This window comes from Petromyzon marinus, chromosome 39, assembly GCF_048934315.1.
Source record: "Petromyzon marinus isolate PM22_M1 ecotype Great Lakes invasive population chromosome 39, UKy_Petmar_22M1.pri1.0, whole genome shotgun sequence".
Taxonomy (NCBI): domain Eukaryota; kingdom Metazoa; phylum Chordata; class Hyperoartia; order Petromyzontiformes; family Petromyzontidae; genus Petromyzon; species Petromyzon marinus.
The window spans coordinates 16,549,224-16,570,198 of record NC_133705.1 but is presented as its reverse complement, the minus strand read 5'-3'; the positions used below and the strand labels follow the sequence as shown (position 1 = coordinate 16,570,198).

At 51.9% G+C, this 20,975-nt stretch overlaps 1 protein-coding gene across 1 annotated transcript in view; it reads right to left on the bottom strand.

Annotated features, from left to right (window-relative positions):
- The window catches only part of ESPN (espin), a 72,432-nt gene that overhangs the window by 22,923 nt on the left and 28,534 nt on the right, over nucleotides 1-20,975 (bottom strand). The window contains exons 4-8 of the mRNA XM_076072794.1: nucleotides 19,797-19,979; nucleotides 15,618-15,749; nucleotides 14,813-14,851; nucleotides 12,732-13,124; nucleotides 141-326 (exon numbers count right to left, since the gene is read on the bottom strand). Coding sequence (XP_075928909.1) covers nucleotides 141-326; nucleotides 12,732-13,124; nucleotides 14,813-14,851; nucleotides 15,618-15,749; nucleotides 19,797-19,979 — 933 coding nt within the window. The remainder of the gene's footprint in view (nucleotides 1-140; nucleotides 327-12,731; nucleotides 13,125-14,812; nucleotides 14,852-15,617; nucleotides 15,750-19,796; nucleotides 19,980-20,975) is intronic.

Genomic DNA, 20,975 nt, shown 5'->3' with positions numbered 1-20,975 from the left:
CAACTTTTTACGAAAGCGTTGGAGAACGGCTCAGATCCTTTCACGGGAGCGCTCGCGAAAATTATTTTGCAAAAACAAAGGCGTGAATTTCCCAGGCGGAGCAGAGCGAAGCGGCGAGCCGGCGCGTGCGCGGCGTCTACCTCTCCGTTGAGCACCGGCGTCGGCTCCGGCTCCATGTGACTGCCGCTGGTGTTGAGCGGCTCGTCGCGCTCCGTGCTGAACGACTTGTAGTAGTCGCTGGTGCTTGGCTGCTTCCCGAAGGTGCGCGTCTTGCGGCTCGAGTCCACCCTCCTGAGCCGAGCCTGCGACAGCTCCTCCGCAGACACCTGCCCGGAGAGGCGCGGAGACACACGGGGGCGGAGAGAGCGGAGTGAGTCACAGGGGGCAGAGAGAGTGGAGTGAGTCACAGGGGGCAGAGAGAGTGGAGTGAGTCACAGGGGGCAGAGAGAGTGGAGTGAGTCACACGGGCGCAGAGAGAGCGGAGAGAGATGGCGACGCACGTGGACACACGAGGGACGTTACGTTCAAACAGACGCTCAGCGTGACCGGGCGGCTGGATGTCGTCTCGGAGAAGGATGATGTGTGGGTCAGATCCTGGGTCTATCACTATGAAAGCTGATGCTCATGTCAATGCAGAGTCCGAACCTAAGTCATGGGTTCAAGGCCTGGCACTGGTTGTCTCTTGGACAGCTGATGACAATGTAAGGGCATTGAGTCAAGCCCTTTGAGATGTTGGGTTCACAATCCCTGCGTGGCTGGGCTGTCTCTCAGAGGGCTGGAGTGCGCGTCAGAAACATCTCAGCCTGCACCGCTGAGCTCTTGTGTTCCCGTTCTGAGTTACCGCTCCGTGTAAAAGGATGCCCGTGAATGTACGGGTCAACGGTCCCGGTCCAGTCACCTATCCGACGACGCCATATTCACCTTGCTGCTCAACCCAGCCCGCCGTGAATCTGTGTCCGGTGTTGTTCCGAGTAAACCACTGCACAAAGTGGAACGAACGCCATTCCCAGTCATGTGGAATAATGTCCTGCTGCCGCGCACCCAATTTGGGTGTTCTGGGAACTTTGCTGTCCTTCACCCGCAGCACGACGTTTGGCTACGTACGGCGCGAAAGAAGTTCAACATACGTACGTACAACTCACGGAGTGGCCCCTTCCCGCCCTCCCCCCCCGCCCCACACCGTACCCGTCTACCGAGTAAGCCAACCGTCCACCAGCGTATTACTCTAATGGGTACGATGGGGGGGGGGGGGTTAATGGGGGCACGCGTGGGGCACAGGGCCCAACCTGGCGAACATCGCCGCCGCGTGGCTGCTGCAACCCCGTCGTGCCGCGCTCTTTACGTCAGCGGCGGTGAACACAAAGCTCCCGAGCCTTTCTGCTCGTGTTCCGGACGACGTGTCGCGTTGCGCAGAGTCAACACCACGTGCTCGCCCTCGCCTCGCCAACCCACGAGTCCCTTCTACTGTTTGTTGCTTAGTTTATCTGCAAGTGCAGGTGTTGTGACGTCCGTGCCTGGCGTAACTCGCCGTAAACATAATTGTTCCTCCTGGACATGGTAGTTTGAGTTCATAAGCGAGGAACGTCCTGCGCGCAGTTTTATTTGAAAGCTTAAGACAAAATAAACGCGTGCGTGTTTCTTGTAGATAATGTACAGGCATAGGCCATTGCCACACGCAGGAATTGTAACTGAGATTTATTAAAACCTCATCTTGGATGGCCGATGGCACAGGATACGAACGGACTGCCAGATATTCATGAAACTCTTCCTCCAACATTAAACGTTTAACATAGCAATGCCCTGTTTAAGGGCTTAGGGTAGACAGGGCAGTGAAGGGCGTGCCCTGGAAAGCTGACAAAGTAAAATAATTCCTTGTCTGAACGAATAAGCGGGTTCATTGCAGTGGCACGACTCTTCCGCGTTCATTAAATGCTGTCTGTGATGAAGTACCCACAAATACAGTTATAGTTCAGGCTGTAGCGATCGCCTCTCCGTCTCTCTCTCGAGGTTCGATGAATCGTCGCCAATCAGGGTGACGATTAAGGAGCTGTCGCGTTTGAATGACGATTCTCGGTGGGGGCGACGCAACGGAGGCAGTAGAAACCAAACTCTGGTTAAGAGTCGTGGGCTCATGCATAATTCACGCAGCTTGCCATGCAAGGCTGGAATGGACACTTAAAAGTTAAAAAGGCACAAAGGCCTTTCCAGGGCAGTGAACTATAATTCTGATTTGGAAGAAAGCCCCTGGTTCACACGGCACGACGCGGCAGCGTAAATGTATAAAAGCCTCCCTGTTCCCTAAATGTATTCTCTTTATGATAATTTAGTAGATAGACCCGATGGTGCCAGGTGGTGGGTGGTTCTTGAGATAGCCTTTGAGAAAATGTATACTTTAATCAGTCTATACTGATCTTATGCCATTTCCTTCCACGCGACACAACAGTGGAGTTAAACCAAACATCGCAAATTGCAAGGCCCTCCTAAAAACAAGGATGCTTTCATGTATGCACAAAGGTCAATATAAATAAATCATTAACGTAAAATCTCAACGGCGAAGGGCATTAACATTCCCTGTGCTGCCGTCTCCAGGCCACCACGCAAGGCCACCAGACGGTTGGCGATTCACCAAGCGTCTGGTGGCCTACGTTGGTGGCCACCAGACGCTTGAGCCACAAAAGTATTTTTTCGATTCGCCAAACAAATACCGTCAGCTAACGCTATCCGGTGGGGCCACATTAATGAAGCTGGCGCGTGACGTTAATAAGTGGCCCGCAAGCACGCGCCAAACACGCAGAGGGTACGACCTCACACCACGGTGCTGCGATGTCATCACGTCCCTTCATGGCCTTTGATCTCCCTCTAATTGATCTAACTTTCAAGTCACGAAACTGCTTCTCTTTGTCTCTCGGCGAGCCGTGATCCTTCGGCGGGCCCTAGCTCGGCGGGCAGCTCCCAAGGGCCTTCGCAGGTCGGATGCTGAAGCACCTGCGTGGCGGTCAAGAGGCCGGCCTCTCAAAGAGATGGCGGTGACCCAGGCGGTGACCCAGGAATTGAAGGTGCGATGGGGAGTGGATGTGGAGATGATGGCCCAGGACAGGAGTGGAGTAAGAGGAGCGGCAAGGCTGAGCCCACACGGGTGGGGGGGGGGGGGTTAGCACCTGCTCTTGTTTGCCACTGCAGTACCCACGTTGTGTTCTACATCTCAGGGACTCTCCAGCCCACACACGCGATAGGGCGGCGATCGTCTGTGTTGTATAGATTTATAATGAACTTAGTTCACAATGTACGTGGCCAACCGTGCTCATTGGAGGTTTGACGTTGGTCACCCTAAGCCAGTGGCAGGAATAATTCCTGGGGCAGGTGTCTTTTTTTACAACAGACACGACTGACTTCACACAACATAGTTAATGAACCTCATCTAATTTCATATTTATAAAGCGCCTTCACTGAAGGCGCTTAACGTAGTTTAAAAGACGGTGACAGAATAGAATGATGTAGATAGCAGGCGCCTGCAAGGCTTTAGTGACCGTGACAGAGGGTACGAAGGAATCGCGAAAGGCCAAGAGGTTGTTTATTACCCGACTGTAAAACTAGTCTGAATGTCAAATCATTTTTTAAATCTTGATTTGAAGTTTTCGTGACTGCCGGAATCCATACTCTTTGGTTATTTCGGTAAAGTCACGTAGGTAGAAAATAAAATAATTCACGACGTTTCGGGCGCAACACAAGCGTCCATCATCAGGTGGGAAAGCGTGCTCTGCTGCTGAGGCAGACTATTTTAAAATGTTTGAAATGACTGAACAAGTTCAGTTGGGATTTAACCAAATTAAGCTCAAACCCAAATTTAATAGAACGTGGGCTGTTTTTAGTGCGGCCCTCTGTGACAGGGCTGAGGCCATCTACTCGCTGCACTCGAGAACCCGGCTGTTTTATTCACGCGCGTCTCCCCGGAGTCTAACTCAGGATGTCAACGGTACCACAGTTCAGTACTCTGACCTCCGAGCCACACGGACACCTCAGACGTTTAAAACATTTATCGACTCCTGCTGAGTGATTATGGGTTTATTTGACAACGACTGATATCTGAGCTCAACGCTTCGTGAAAACATAGCTAACACCGCGCGTTAATAATTTTAGTGTCATATTTTGCTGGATGTCATTCGTCTTGGGTGTCGACCTTTGCCCCTATATTTTGTTCTTTTTTTCCCAGCCTTGCTACACCGTGTTCACAGCCAAATCGAGTTGCTCCACATTTGCATCACCCAAAAAACACCGCAAATAAAGTTCTAGGCCACGCACATGTTGAGACAAACACAGGTCCCCTGAATCAGAGGGCGAAAGTGTCACCTTAATTTTCAAAATAAAATAAAAACCCATTAATGAAGCTGGCAGCACAGACCGGAATCACGAACATACGTCGTTCGCATCAAAGAGCACGAGGTTACATTGTGATTAAACAACCTCGTCATCATCCAGCCAGATCATCTAGTCATGCTTTTCGTGTCCTCCTGATGGGGTAAGGAAGCCCCCTTTGCAGGGGAGGATTCGTGTGTTTCCGCTCGGGCTAAATCGCCGACAAAGGCACTTCCCACCGAGATCACCGACAAAAAATGACAAGTTGAAACGAACCAACCGGCACGACACGGACAATTCTTACCTTGAACTTTTGCATGGCTTTCATGGGCAATATTCCATCGACGAGTCAAAATTTACTGAACAAAGTATTCGTCTCGGCCCTGCCTCTGTCAACGTCGACGCCGCCACCACGGCCTCCGCCGCGACCGGCAACCACGCCAGACGCTAAAAACAAAACGTCGTCCCGATATCCGGAGAGCGAGCGCGTGCGCTCCGACTGTTCCACCGCGGAAGACGCCTCGCGCTCGGAGCGGCGGGGGCGGCGTCGTCGTCGCCGCGTGCTCGCCCCACGGCACGTTTATTATATTTGGACGTCGTTTCTTTCGCGGCGAGCAACACCCCACCCCCCACCTCCCCCCCTCCCCAAAACCGCGCGCGCGTCTCGGCCGCCCGCACAATGCCGCGGCGGTGTTTGCCGTAACCCGATCCGGCCGCGGGGCATAACGCGAGGTGCTCATTGTCGGCTGCGAGGTGCGCGCACCGCGGCAATAACTCGCGCCATGGTGATGAACGTCGACAGGCGGCAGCTGCGTGCGCGCAGCTCTCAAATTCGGCGCCCCCCCCACCGCCACCCGTCAGCACCCAGAGCGGCCACGGAAGGGCATTGTTACTGCCCTGAGCAAATATGCACAAGTTTACAATACTGTAATTATAGCGATTGGCTCGTCACATTGTTTCATTTTTGTGTCCGACTTTCTTTCTTTCGTCGTGTGTGATGGTATATTTAGATGTGTACGTTGATGAACGTATTGCCTTCTACGGTTTTAAGGCACTGGCGGTGACGCGCTTAAATAGACGTCACTCCTTTGATGCGTCGACTGTGAAATGTTTACAATTGTCCTGCGAGTTACTTCACTTGAATCGTACTGGCGAGATCGTTATTTCAAATCGGGCATGATTCGTGTTTGTCTGCCAGCCGGCTACTCTGCCTATCGAACCTCCCCGGCTGCGGCAACCCCTCTGATGCGACTTCTCCACTCGCCCTCCCCATTTGTCATCCACAATATTGTAAACAAAACATTCCACCACCTACTCCACCGCGGAGTTTTAGTCCTCAGACGACAACACAACCGCCCTGCAACGGTTCTGAATGGACACTTTACCAAACGGCGTGGCAGAAGCGACGATTGAACCAAACGCTTGGCTTCTCAACCCAGGGCAGAGCCACTCCCCGTTGGCGAGGTGTTAACTACCTCCCTGGTATACAGGAGGTTGTGGGTACAAACCAAACCCTGATGCCTTCTGTAAATCTGCAGTTTGCGTGTCTCTCTCCCCGTGGCCGCGTGGATTTGTCTCCGGGTCCTCCGGTCTTTCCCTCCACATTTAGAATCAACGTCTCTACGCGTTTAGGCTATTTGGCTGCCATACATTTCCACGTGATAAGCCACTTCGTTGAGCTATAATTTGTGGCCAGGTCGCTTCTGAAAAAAAGATACGTAGCTCAGTGGGCCTTAGCGGCCTCAGCCATGCCTTGGGGCCCAGGCTGAGCTCGTGGAAAATGCCGAGCGCGGCTGGACCCATGGCTAAAGGCGGAGTCTGAGCCGCGCCTGAGGCCGAGCCGTGGCCAAACATACAGGCCGAACACCAAAGTAACACCGATCAATTCCACCATAAATGACGCAGCGTTAATTTTGAACGTAAATAAAGAGCGCAAACGTTGAGGTCAGAATTTCGCTCTCCCCCCCACCCACCTCTCTCTCTCTCTCTGTTTCCCTTCCTGTTGCACAACACAGAGGACACGGTAGCGAACCGACTTGGGGCTTGGGGGTGGGATCGTGTTCGCAGAGCGAGGTGCGGCAGGGGTTAGAGAGCTCACGAACGCGGCGCCGGGGGGGACAGGAAATTAAACGCGGTCGCAGAGCTCGCCGCTCTCTGTTTGCCTGCCGAATGAGAGGCTGTAAAGAACAATCACTCGACCTGCGCGTGGACCCTGCTCAGCACCGCTTTGTCATTTGTACCCTATAATAGAGATTGTTTTTGGGTTAGATCGCGTAAATATATAAATGTGTCGTTAAACCCGCCGCCACCACCTGACACAGCCAATTAGTAAGGTTTGTCACGTGAACAAAACGTGCCAATTAGTTACTAGTTCAGCACACAGTCGTGTTGGAGAGTAAACCCACAACATTCGAGTATGACGTTTCACCGTTAATGACAACCAGCCTCATCAGGCGACAGCCAAAATTGTGGAGAAATCCTTCTGTTTCACATTCATACTTATGCGATCTAACCGAACCTATTTGTGATTATATTTAAATGCACATTACGTATTGAACAAATGTTTACACGCATTTAATTTTTGTCTGAGCCATCAAATCACACTGCGAACACTCAAAAGCATCACTTCTTGCAAGTGAAGTAGAGTACAGCCTGAGGAGCGCTTGGTTCATAGACCGTCTGGGAATCTCAGACGTTAGAGCCTATGGCTCAGGCAGTAAAGGATAACTGAATATATCTGTGTGACGCTTTAAGCGTTACTCCCTTGACTCAGCTGGTGGCTATGCACATGGCCCTTAAACGCAGCACTGCGGAGGTGTGGATAGGTGGATCGCACAAATGATGTGCAGCTCCCTTCCTCTGGGCTTCGAGGTGCCATACCCCGGCTTGCCAGCAGAATGTCAGTACACCAAAACGTCGACTAATTTCCACGAACTTGATTAGGCGCTTTCGTGACTGCAGGAATTACTCTTTGGATTTTTCGGACAAGTCACTGAGAAATAATAAAAAAAAAAATTATATAATTGCATACGACGTTTCGATCGCAACACAAGCAATCATCATCAGGAAGAGGAAACACATAACCGCAGATATATATACAGACCTTAAGTAGGGGGAATTAACACAGATATACCAGGGGATACAGAGAGACGGAACATCACACTAAATCAAACAGGGTTTAGCAAAATTTGGAAACTATAACGCAACACAAACGGTCGGTTAAAGCCTCGGTACAGATTTACTTTACTCCTTAACTGTGCGCGTGTCTCCCCCCCAAAGGTCTCTCTACGGTAAGTATTCTATCACTATCTTAAATTTCACACTTAACTTACAATTGAACAATCTTTGAAACAGCGTATTCAACCAAACCATGCGTTAATTGTGTTTTAACCGACCGTTTGTGTTGCGTTATATAGTTTCCAAATTTTGCTAAACCCTGTTCGATTTAGTGTGATGTTCCGTCTCTCTGTATCCCCTGGTATATCTGTGTTAATTCCCCCTACTTAAGGTCTGTATATATATCTGCGGTTATGTGTTTCCTCTACCTGATGATGATTGTTTGTGTTGCGATCGAAAAGTCGTATGCTATTATATAATTTTATTTTTTATTATTTCTACGTGACTTTACCGAAAAAACCAAAGAGTAATTTCCACGTCCCATCTGTATGGGATTCAGTGTTGCTCCCTCGCACGCGTGGGGTTTCTCCAGGTGACCCGCCTCTTCTCCTTTGCCTATCACCGACCGCCTCTCTCCAGGAAATAAATGACGATGACTCGGCTGGAACAAGATTAGTACGGTTGGCCACGTACAGTGCGAAAGTTCAACAACATAGATACATGCGATGGTGGTGATGGTGGTGATGGTGGTGGTGATGGTGGTGACGATGGTGACGATGGTGGTGGCGATGGTGACGACGGTGGTGATGATGAGGTTGGTGATGATGAGGTTGGTGATGGTGGTGGGGGTGGTGACGACGGTGGTGGTGACAGTGGTGATGATGAGGTTGGTGATGGTGGTGGGGGTGGTGACGACAGTGGTGGTGACAGTGGTGATGATGAGGTTGGTGATGGTGGTGGGGGTGGTGACGACAGTGGTGGTGACAGTGGTGATGATGAGGTTGGTGATGGTGGTGGGGGTGGTGACGACGGTGGTGGAAGTAACTCTCAGGAAGCAGACCCCAATCCGCTCGGTACACACATTAGTCACAACGGGTACACGAGCGCACACAAGCGGGCAGTAAATTAAAATAGAATAACAGCAGTAATTAAAAGCAAACAAAACCAAAAGACAGAAATAAATATACTGCCAAAATCAACATTTAAAAAGCCCCGAGTAAACAACGATGCATGCGCTTGACGGTTAGCGACGGGGCTAGCGGCATTGGGTGTGCACACGGCCAAGGCGCGAGAGCGCGCGGGTCGCCCTGCCACGGCGACACCTGGGAGTACACCTGGGAGAACACTTGGGAGAACACATGGGAGAACACATGGGAGAACACTTGGGAGAACACATGGGAGAACACCTGGGAGAACACCTGGGAGAACACTTGGGAGAACACCTGGAAGAAAACCTGGGAGAACACATGGGAGAACACTTGGGAGAACACATGGGAGAACACTTGGGAGAACACATGGGAGAACACCTGGGAGAACACCTGGGAGAACACCTGGGAGAACACTTGGGAGAACACTTGGGAGAACACCTGGGAGAACACCTGGGAGAACACATGGGAGAACACATGGGAGAACACTTGGGAGAACACATGGGAGAACACTTGGGAGAACACCTGGGAGAACACCTGGGAGAACACCTGGGAGAACACTTGGGAGAACACTTGGGAGAACACCTGGGAGAACACTTGGGAGAACACCTGGGAGAACACTTGGGAGAACACCTGGGAGAACACCTGGGAGAACACCTTGGAGAACACCTGGGAGAACACTTGGGAGAACACCTAGGAGAACACCTGGGAGAACACCTGGGAGAACACCTGGAAGAAAACCTGGGAGAACACCTGGGAGAACACCTGGGAGAACACCTGGGAGAACTCTTGGGAGAACACTTGGGAGAACACCTGGGAGAACACCTGGAAGAAAACCTGGGAGAAAACCTGGGAGAACACCTGGGAGAACACCTGGGAGAACTCTTGGGAGAACACTTGGGAGAACACCTGGGAGAACACCTGGGAGAACACCTGGGAGAACACTTGGGAGAACACCTGGGAGAACACCTGGGAGAACACCTGGGAGAACACTTGGGAGAACACCTGGGAGAACACCTGGGGGAACACCTGGGAGAACACCTGGGAGAACACTTGGGAGAACACCTGGGAGAACACCTGGGGGAACACCTGGGAGAACACCTGGGAGAACACTTGGGAGAACACCTGGGAGAACACCTGGGAGAACACCTGGGAGAACACCTGGGAGAACACTTGGGAGAACACCTGGGAGAACACCTGGAAGAACACGGGTGTGTGTGGGGTGTGAGCGAGACTCGCCGAGCACAACGTGCAAAACGAAAACTAAACATTGCAGGCGCGACGACGGGTGCCTCAGTCTAAAAAAATATATAAAACGTCGCGAGTCATTTAAATAAAAAAAAACTGAAATGTTACCTGACGTCGTCTGGTTTTTAAATGCTCTAGTCATGGAGAGTATTAAATCGATCCACTGCTGGATGAAAGCCTCCCTGTGCCATGGGGTTCTACGCAAGGGTGCTCTGGACTTGCTGGGGGCCACGGGATGGGTTTACATTTAATTAGTAATAATTGGTGTTACCCATGGCCAGGAATCAAACTGCGCCACCGCTCAACTAATTCACGACAAAATGTCTATTATAATAATATTGCACGGCATAGCCTGGGTCCCAAGATGTTTTCAAGACGGTCCTCTACTGCATTGAAGTGTCTGGCCAATACCATTAGCAAGTGCTTGATTTCACGTGGAAGGAAACTGGAGACCACAGAGAAAACCCACCGAGCTTACGAGAGGGCGTATCGCTCAAAACTCCGCACACATAGATTCAAGAATCCATCAGTGTCCCCATCTACCTAGCCGTCCAATAATTATCCCATGTAATTATCAACATACGCTCTCCGGCCTGCTGAGATTGCGAGATATGAGATTGGGCGCGTTCAAGGTAATTTGATCGTGGATATTAAATCTAATTGATTGACCAAGCTTGAACACGGGTGATACTGAGGGCAAAGTCCATTAAAATAATCAGTGAATTCCGATTCAACTTGAACTTGGGGTGGCGTTCATCACTGCGGGCAGCACTGAGCCAAAGGTGGAAATTCCACATTCTTATGGATGGGACATATCTGTTGATTTGACAGTCACTGGCAACGTCTCACCGCGAGGTCCGTAATTTATTGCCGCGGCAGGGATGATAAATTCGCCTTCATGTTGAATTGGGCTCACAGTATCACCTGGCCAGCGCTGTTTTAACAGTAACAATATCTTACATGACAAACACACACCGCCTTACACGTCGTTAACACAATAAGGGTGGAGCAGTGGACAGCGCAACGCACTCCGAGCTCGGCCACCCGAGACCACGCCACGACGAACATCAGTGACGAGTGAAATCTGACCCAGTCCTTTTCATGAATCCGCACTGACCCGTGTGGTGAAGTATGGTTAACCCCCCCCCCCCCAATCCTCCCACCCGACAACAGCCTTCATTCATGTCGGACTTGACAAAAGCTCTGTAAATAATCATCATTATTATCATCACATTATATCATCATCATTACAATATCCCTTGTTCATCGTACATTTCTTACAGGATGTGCAAACACACGAGTACCTTCCCGTACGGCTGCACGTCGCTATATTCCAATCAAGGTCTCCCTTTCAGCAGTGGCTCTTCCTGTAATAGATTCACAAATTCCGCCACGGAAACGTGGAATGTCCATCGCTGACTCAAGGCTGTCAGGCAGGAGACGAGGACCTCTCCAATGCACTTTGCCTTCGCCTCACTTAGAGGACAGCAGACACGTCAACTGGGCGATCTCTCGCCCCATAGTCAATGACCTCTCAGGGTAGACAGCGTGCGGGGGCTCCGTACCTGAAGACCGTCCGTCTCTCTCTCTCCGCTCCTGGCTGGATGTGCGGTAGAAATGTCGCGCGCGTGTGCGCGCGTTTATGCGCGCACGTCTGCGTGCGTGTCTGCGTGCGAGCGTCTGTGCGTGCGCGTGTCTGTGCGTGCGTGCGTGCCGGGGCGGCAACACGGTTCATCTGGGACAGGCGAAACGTAACCCCTTCCTCGCTACTAAAAAATTTAATTACCGCACTGGTGCGTACCGGGCGGGCGGCGCGGGTAGGATTCTCGGTGACGGCCGTTTCGCTCGTTGTTTTCGGGTCGAGGAGCGTGTGACACGGGGATGCTGGAGGGAGGGCGCACACGCACGCACGCACGCGTGGACACGTGCGGGCGCGCGTGTTCCACTGCTCGTGATGAGCTACGATGGCCCTTGAAGGATGCCGAGAGGCGATAGTAAAAAATTATGACATTATAAAAACGACACGTTGAGCCGGGTTCTCGAGCGTAGCGAGTCGGTGACCTCAGCCGGGTTACCAATAAATGCACCAAAAAAAACCCATCTCGTAAAATCTGGCGAAATCCAGCCAGGAAAATTAAAATATCAGCTTGAATGTCACACGATGAACATTACTCTCATGTGGCTGCATCTCGGAGGCAGACCGCTTGCTTTTCTTGACTGTGACGCAGTGCGGCCAGCAGCGCCTACAATCCCTCTGCGCACGCTGGGTCCCGTGGACAAACACGGGACAAAACAGCTGCTCTGTTTGGGCTGCGCATTCGTTTGCTGCCCATCACATGGCATGTACGTACGCACGCAAGGATGAACGCACAGACAGCTCCGCGCCACCCGCAGGTGACAGCCCACCGAGCTGGCACGTCTCAATAAAAGTTAATGGTTACCATTTTATTCAGTTTTAGCCGTTAGGGCTAAATGTCGCCGAATGTACGTATGTCGAACTTCCTGAGCGCCGTACGTAGCCAAACCGTGCTAATTGAATGCTAACGCTAGCCTCGCATGTTTTTGGGCTTTAAGGCAAGGGCTTCTCACACTCACACGGGCCTTCACAATCCACCACGGCGCCGCTCGTCGTGCTCGCCAACCACTACCCGATGGCTAGAAGGCTTACGGGTGGGAGAGGCGTGGACGGGCTGCTAGCCTCCCCAGGCCGAGTTGGTCAAGGGAACCGGTTTTTTTTGTTTTTTAGCACGCCGATTAGCGTGGTTTGGCAACGTCAGCCGTGGCCGGAAAAATCGAACGTGGGTCACAGTGCGGCGCGCTCAGCCGCTCCACCCATTCACGCGCACGCCGCGATCGGCGCCTGCTTACGTTGTCTGGGGCGCTGCCCAGCGACTCCTGCGTCACCACGGGTCTCAGCTCGCTGCGTCTCCTCTGCAGCACCTCCACGGGGTTGACGCGCTCCGCGCGGGCGCCTCGCGACGGAGCAGGCGCCGTCCCCTCGCCCCCGTCCGGCCGGTCGCTCGCCAACACCGCCACCTTCTCGTCGGGGTCGAGGAGGTCCAGGTACGATCGCAGGACCGCCGACCCGTCGACCCTGCTTCCCGATTGGTCGGCAACGGTGCCGGCGTCGGGGTCGAAGGTCGACGAGTCTGCTGCTGCCGCTGCCGCAGCAGCAGCAGACTTGGCAGACGGGTGGTCGGGATCGGTGGTTGCCAGACCTTCCATCGAATATTCACGCGCCAGGATTCTGCTCTCTGGGCTCTGAGAAGACAAACGTTATAATAATAATAATTATTATTTCATTATGTAGCGAGGGCAAAATCGCCCAATGATGCTGAATGTAATTACCAGCGAAACGTCACGGTACTGATATTGTAAATGTTGTGGATTTACTCTCCATCACACCCGTGGGCTGAAGCAGTAACTAATTGGCGCGTTTTGTTTACGTGACAAACCTTGCTGGTTGGCCATGTCGGGTGGTGACGGGTAAACGACACGTTTGTCCTTAAGCGATCTAACCCATCAAGCCTTTATCATGAATAATATCGGTTGCAAAAGCCTAAGTGTCAAACTGAGCCGGGGCAGCCTTGGTGAATGTTAAGTCTATTAGAGAATGGTCCTGGTTCATGTGGAATGAAATCATTAACACTTTGTAAGAAGTCAACTATTGTTGACACGTGGAGTACTGACTGCTGCAACAGGAATGTGGAATTCAACTACCGGCTTAGGGCCCCTCCCATGCTTGTGAAAGTAGGAAACCACTTCGACTTGAGTTGGACGAAAACAAGGTTTATTGGAGGAGTAAATCACGAAGACATGCACTCGATATCCTGAGTGAATGTGCTATCAAATGAACAATTACTATTTGATCAGCACACAAAAGGTGGAACCTCAAACCAGGTCTAACAGCAGGTCAGTGCAATTCAATCTCAATCTCAAATAATGCCGACACAAGTCTCTTTGAAGAAGCCACGAAGCCATCTCTGAATGTTCTGCAAGCTGCTTGCTCCACCAAAGCGACGTCGGTCATGATAAAAAAACTAAAATAAACTAATTACCCAGTGACGCACTGCACAACTAGGCTTGTGGATTTCAAGCGGTGACGTAAAATTGCACGAACCGCACAAAGGATCGCGCGCGTGCGAGCGCACGCCCCACGCAACGTCAAAAATAAACAAACAAGCGCTACAATTACAGCGCCGTTCACATTTCTCTGCGTACACCGGCAGAGTCGGCAAACAGCCGCGCGGGCGAGGCGGTGTAACGAAAACAGGGCGAGCGGGCACACGGCAGCCACCGCCACCACGAAGGTGACGGTGGTGGTGGCGGTAGTGGCGGCGGCGACAACGGCGGTGACAGCGGTGGCGGCGGTGGCGGCGGTGCTGAGAGTCTGGTGTGGCCGTGGACTGAACAGTCCCAGCCAGATCCCACGGGGACTGCAAAGTGGACGCGGTGTCCGTGTCTACGGTGACGCGCGGGAGGGACCCCGCTCACAACAGACGGGAGCCGACGGAAGGCTTCGTGCGGAGCGGGGTTCGACACCCGAAACAACGTTTACAGAGAGACGTGGGCGAGTTGACTTGTGTGCCTATTTCAGGCTGCGTCAACCTAGGGGAAGGTCCTTACCGAGTACTCATTTTGGGCCGAGTCAACCTCCGGGAAAGCCCCTCGCCACATCACGTACTTCAGGCTGAGTCAGCCTAGAGGAGGCCCCTTACCAGGATGCACTCATTTGAGGCCGAGGCACCCTAGGGAATGCCCCCGACTCGGTACTCATTTCATCGAAAGTTGAATCTCCACTTTGTCTCAAGCATCCTCAACGCGCGCGTGCACGAGATCGCGAGAAGCGGTCACGACGTGAGACGCTTCGCAAACCTCCTGTGTGGCATTGTCAGCAACTTCGGGATAAACGAAAAAAATCCGGATGCAGAGAAACTTTAAGAGCAGACCTTGAGGGTTGCGTGTAGGCCTTGCAACAGCTGTGGGATCTAGCACAAGGGAAGGAGGCGACGGCGAGGTGTGAAGGCACAAACAGCGTTGGCCGCTGACCTTTAATTCATTGGCAGCACTCACCCACTTTCACATTCACTTTTCGTCTCAAGAGCCGACGTGTGAGTCAACTTGGCGGAGGTGGCGCGAAGGGCAGAGCGCTGAACAGGCATCACTGAGATCCATCGGTTCATATCCAGGTTTCAGCCACTGTGATTTAACAGAGTTCTGAAGCGTAGTGAGTTGATGGACTCTGTCCGGTCACCAATGCACCAATAATCGACGGCACCAAAGTTGGTTCCGAATTTAAATATATAAACTCCAGCTCTTGCAAATTACAAACACCAGCTTGGCTATCATGCGACAGACAATACTTTCAGTAGCAAGGTTAGGAGGGAAAGTGACTCCCCCTATCCTGTGGATCAGCTGTCACTTGAAAGGACCTCAGATGTAGCTCTGTGATATCCGCTTCAACGGTCCATTCTCCGACACGAATGGTCGCACTGCTCTGCGATAGTTCCAATTTGATTCTTCATCTTACGACACAAAGTCCACAGCAGACGGGACAAAAACTTTTGGACAAAGGAAACTGACAACCAAGAACCCACGTGGGGAAGCGCGTCCTCTGGGTGCCTGCGGCTGGCGTTCCCCGCCGCCGCCGGTCCACGCCGCGTCTCGCCCACGGCGATCGTGACTCAGGGCGGCACCTGCCGGGCGGTTGCCCATCGCCACCGGCGCGCCCTCGCCACCACGCCGCTCACTCACCATGTTCTCGACGGTGCGCAGGTATTTCGCGCAGCGCGCGTGCCCGTTGTGTTCTGCCAAGTCGGCCGCGGAGCAGCCGTCGTTGTCGCGCACGCGCAGATCCACGCCGTTCACCACCAGGATCTGGCAGCACTGCAACGGCAAAGAACCCCCACCCGCCCCCGTCAGAGCCGACACCAGGGCTCGGCAGCCAAGAGAACACAGAAGCCGTCACGTGTTTTGTTCGAATTCGGTAAAAACAAAAAATCTCAATATTTCAAGAGCCGCAATGCGCTGCGTTGGTGAATGCGAGGCGGTGGTGGTCTTTAATAAATGTGGTCGTGAAGCAGCCCCGAAAGAGCCACACGCAGCTCCGACTCCTGGCCCACGCAGACTGTCGGGGCGAGTCGCTGTTAGCCAGCACCTATGAAGTCCGGTGCAGCAAGCGACAGGGGTGGGTGGCCAGCACCACGCCCCGGCCACCTTTGTTTCCCCAGTGCTGATCTTTACGCATCGCACCGTGTACTCACTTCAGGCGGATTCAACCGAGGCAGAGGCCCAGGATCTGTTCTGATACTCGTTATTGGGTTCGTAGTGCAGTGCGGTAACCGCTACACTACCGCTCCCCATTGGCAGCACCGCACAAACAACAACAACAACCGCCATGCGCCACTAAGTGGCGGTGACGTCGCCAGGCTATGCGCACTTCAAGGTCACGGGACAGACGGAGGTGCCACGGCTTGACCGAGTGAGATAACAGCCGAGATGCACCACTTGTGCCCCCTACAGCGACAAATTGTTTTAGCCACCTGGCGAACTTCTCGTTGCTGCACGCACGCGCACGCACGCGCACACACGCGCGTGCCACATAGTGTGACACCAAAACTGCGTTGTGGATTAGCCATAGAGTCCTAAGCGCCGTGTGCTTCAGTGAACGTTCATCATTGTTATTATTACAACTGTTTACCCTGGGTAAATCTCACTGCGTCAAGGCTCTTTTCAGGAGAGTCCTGCTAAGTGTTTGACAGTAGGGGGCGACAGGCGGCTACGTGTTTGCCAATCAAGTAAATCCGCGAGTAATGTTTCACATTTGGCATATTTTGAAGCTCGCAATGGAAGGTGTCAGTAGAGAGCTTATAGATGTCATTCGTAAGAGGAGGTTGCGATAGGTGAGGGAACACGTGCAGGGTGGAGGAGGATAGGGTGAGCAACTTGGAAGTTCGGAATGGAATGTGTAAGTTCATCGTTTCGGGAGAAATCAGTGAGCGCGGGTCATGATGGGTGAGACACGTGTGCAGGGAGCAGGAATGCACCCAGAAGATGATGACCGAACACGAGTGTGTATGGATGTTGAATGAACACGCATGTGTATGGATGTTGAATGAACACACATGTGTATGGATGTTGAATGAACACACATGTGTATGGATGTTGAATGAACACACATGTGTATGGATGTTGAATGAACACGCATGTGTATGGATGTTGAATGAACACGCATGTGTATGGATGTTGAATGAACACGCATGTGTATGGATGTTGAATGAACACGCGTGTGTATGGATGTTGAATGAACACACGTGTGTATGGATGTTGAATGAACACACATGTGTATGGATGTTGAATGAACACACATGTGTATGGATGTTGAATGAACACGCATGTGTATGGATGTTGAATGAACACGCATGTGTATGGATGTTGAATGAACACGCATGTGTATGGATGTTAAATGAACACGCATGTGTATGGATGTTGAATGAACACGCATGTGTATGGATGTTGAATGAACACACATGTGTATGGATGTTGAATGAACACACATGTGTATGGATGTTGAATGAACACACATGTGTATGGATGTTGAATGAACACGCATGTGTATGGATGTTGAATGAACACACATGTGTATGGATGTTGAATGAACACACATGTGTATGGATGTTGAATGAACACACATGTGAATGGATGTTGAATGAACACGCATGTGTATGGATGTTGAATGAACACACATGTGTATGGATGTTGAATGAACACACATGTGTATAGATGTTGAATGAACACGCATGTGTATGGATGTTGAATGAACACACATGTGTATGGATGTTGAATGAACACACATGTGTATGGATGTTGAATGAACACACATGTGTATGGATGTTGAATGAACACACATGTGTATGGATGTTGAATGAACACACATGTGTATGGATGTTGAATGAACACACATGTGTATGGATGTTGAATGAACACGCATGTGAATGGATGTTGAATGAACACGTATGTGTATGGATGTTGAATGAACACGCATGTGTATGGATGTTGAATGAACACGCATGTGTATGGATGTTGAATGAACACACATGTGTATGGATGTTGAATGAACACACATGTGTATGGATGTTGAATGAACACACATGTGTATGGATGTTGAATGAACACACATGTGTATGGATGTTGAATGAACACACATGTGTATGGATGTTGAATGAACACACATGTGTATGGATGTTGAATGAACACACATGTGAATGGATGTTGAATGAACACGCATGTGTATGGATGTTGAATGAACACACATGTGTATGGATGTTGAATGAACACACATGTGTATGGATGTTGAATGAACACACATGTGTATGGATGTTGAATGAACACACATGTGTATGGATGTTGAATGAACACACATGTGTATGGATGTTGAATGAACACGCATGTGTATGGATTTTGAATGAACACACATGTGAATGGATGTTGAATGAACACGCATGTGTATGGATGTTGAATGAACACGCATGTGTATGGATGTTGAATGAACACGCATGTATATGGATGTTGAATGAACACACATGTGTATGGATGTTGAATGAACACACATGTGTATGGATGTTGAATGAATACACATGTGTATGGATGTTGAATGAACACACATGTGTATGGATGTTGAATGAACACACATGTGTATGGATGTTGAAAGAACACGCATGTGTTTGGATGTTGAATGAACACACATGTGTATGGATGTTGAATGAACACACATGTGTATGGATGTTGAATGAACACACATGTGTATGGATGTTGAATGAACACGCATGTGTATGGATGTTGAATGAACACACATGTGTATGGATGTTGAATGAACACACGTGTATGGATGTTGAATGAACACGCATGTGTATGGATGTTGAATGAACACACATGTGTATGGATGTTGAATGAACACACGTGTATGGATGTTGAATGAACACACATGTGTATGGATGTTGAATGAACACGCATGTGTATGGATGTTGAATGAACACACATGTGTATGGATGTTGAATGAACACGCATGTGTATGGATGTTGAACTTCTTTCGCACAGTAAGCAGCCAGCCGTGCGAAGCGGAGGTGCGGGGGAAGGGAAACAAGCGAAAACACAAAAAGCAGTTCGAATGAAATTCGTTTTCAATCTAGACTCAACAGTGCATAGCTCCATTGGCTTCCGAAGAGCGTTCCAGACGGCCGCAGAAGCGCATCTGACAGAGCGCGATGCGGCAACCATCTCTGCGCGACGGAGGAGCCAAAACCCGCCGCTGCCGCGAGGGCGCCCGGCGTTGGCGTAGTCGTGGCGTTGGCGTGGTGGTGGCGTTGGCGTGGTGGTGGTGGCGTTGGCGTGGTGGTGGCGTTGGCGTGGTGGTGGTGGCGTGGTGGTGGTGTTGGCGTGGTGGTGGTGTTGGCGAGGTGGTGGTGTTGGCGTGGTGGTGACGTTGGCGTGGTGGTGGCGTTGGCGAGGTGGTGGCGTTGGCGTGGTGGTGGCGTTGGCGTGGTGGTGATATTGGCGTGGTGGTGGTGTTGGCGTGGTGGTGGTGTTGGCGTGGTGGTGGCGTTGGCGTGGTGGTGGTGGTGTTGGCGTGGTGGTGGCGTTGGCGTGGTGGTGGTGGCGTGGTGGTGGTGTTGGCGTGGTGGTGGTGTTGGCGTGGTGGTGTTGGCGAGGTGGTGGTGTTGGCGTGGTGGTGGCGTTGGCGTGGTGGTGGCGTTGGCGTGGTGGTGGCGTTGGCGTGGTGTTGGTGTTGGCGTGGTGGTGGTGTTGGCGTGGTGGTGGTGGTGGTGTTGGCGTGGTGGTGGTGTTGGCGTGGTGGTGGTGGTGTTGGCGTGGTGGTGCTTCGCGCGTCCTCGACGAGCCACGAAACCAGACGGCACCGTCCTCGGCCGCCGCTACCTGCAGGTGACCGTTCTCGGCGGCGTCGTGCAGCGGCGTGCCGCCCCAGGCGTCGCGCGTCGGCTCCCCGCCGTGCAGCAGCAGCCAGCTCAGCACCGTGCCGTGGCCCCGGCTCGCCGCGAAGTGCATGGCCGTGGCGCCGTCGGCGTCCGTGTCGCTCAGACGCAGCGCCGTGGAGCTCACCTGCGGCGGGGAGGCGTGGCGGTTGCGGAGAGGTTCGGAGAGGAGGGCGGACGCAGCGGGGGGGGGGGGGGCGGAAAGATTTCACGATTTTATGCGAAGTACGATTTGGCTGCGATGGAGACGATTGCGCAATGCTGTTAAGGTCAGGAGGCGGCCACAACCGATGCTGTTGCTGCCAACACACCCCGCCATCGCTTTCTTGCTCTCTCGTGGGTCTTGCAGCTGTTGCAAAAACTGCACAATGCACCTTGCGGTCACCCATCTCAAACCACGGACCACGTGGCGACGCCACTGCCCGCGTCGATCAGCGGCTCACTCGCCAACCTCGACGTGAACGCACGTGGGCGCCGCTGGTCAAACCCCCACCACGCGAAGGAAAGGGGCCTCCGAGGCCTGCTCGCAATCTCATCTTTTGGCTTTGCCTCCTTGTAACAGTCAACACGCATCCTTCAAGGATCACCTGAGCATTCTCATCACGCCACCGCCTGGCCTTTTGGTATTTTGTTCGCTTTGGGTGGAATCTTTCAAGTACTCCTCTCAGAGGGTGTCACTACAATTCTTGTCTTGGTCACCCCCCCTCCCCCACCATCGTAACTGCTCCTTTATAATGACATCTACAATGCTTCCCTGTTGTTTTCTGAATTCCCACGTTGATTAACCTATCCTGCCCAAGCCCACATGCTAGTCTTACCAGCCACCACGGTGTATTTAACTTGCGTATGTTCCATAGTCCATACCTCGCAGTCTAATTCGAAGCATGGACATCTCCACGTTCCTTTTGGACAATTTTCAGTTTTGCTTTCCCATTTTCATTTTCAAGAATCCATTAAAATGTAAACAATTGCATTACCAGTCCAGCCTGCCATTGTGTGGGTGCAAGTGTCAGGGTCCAACCTACCCGGCCCACTCTGTCAGGACCCACCCTGTCAGGACCCACACTGTCAGGGCCCACACTGTCAGGGCCCACACTGTCAGGGCCCACCCTACCAGACCCAC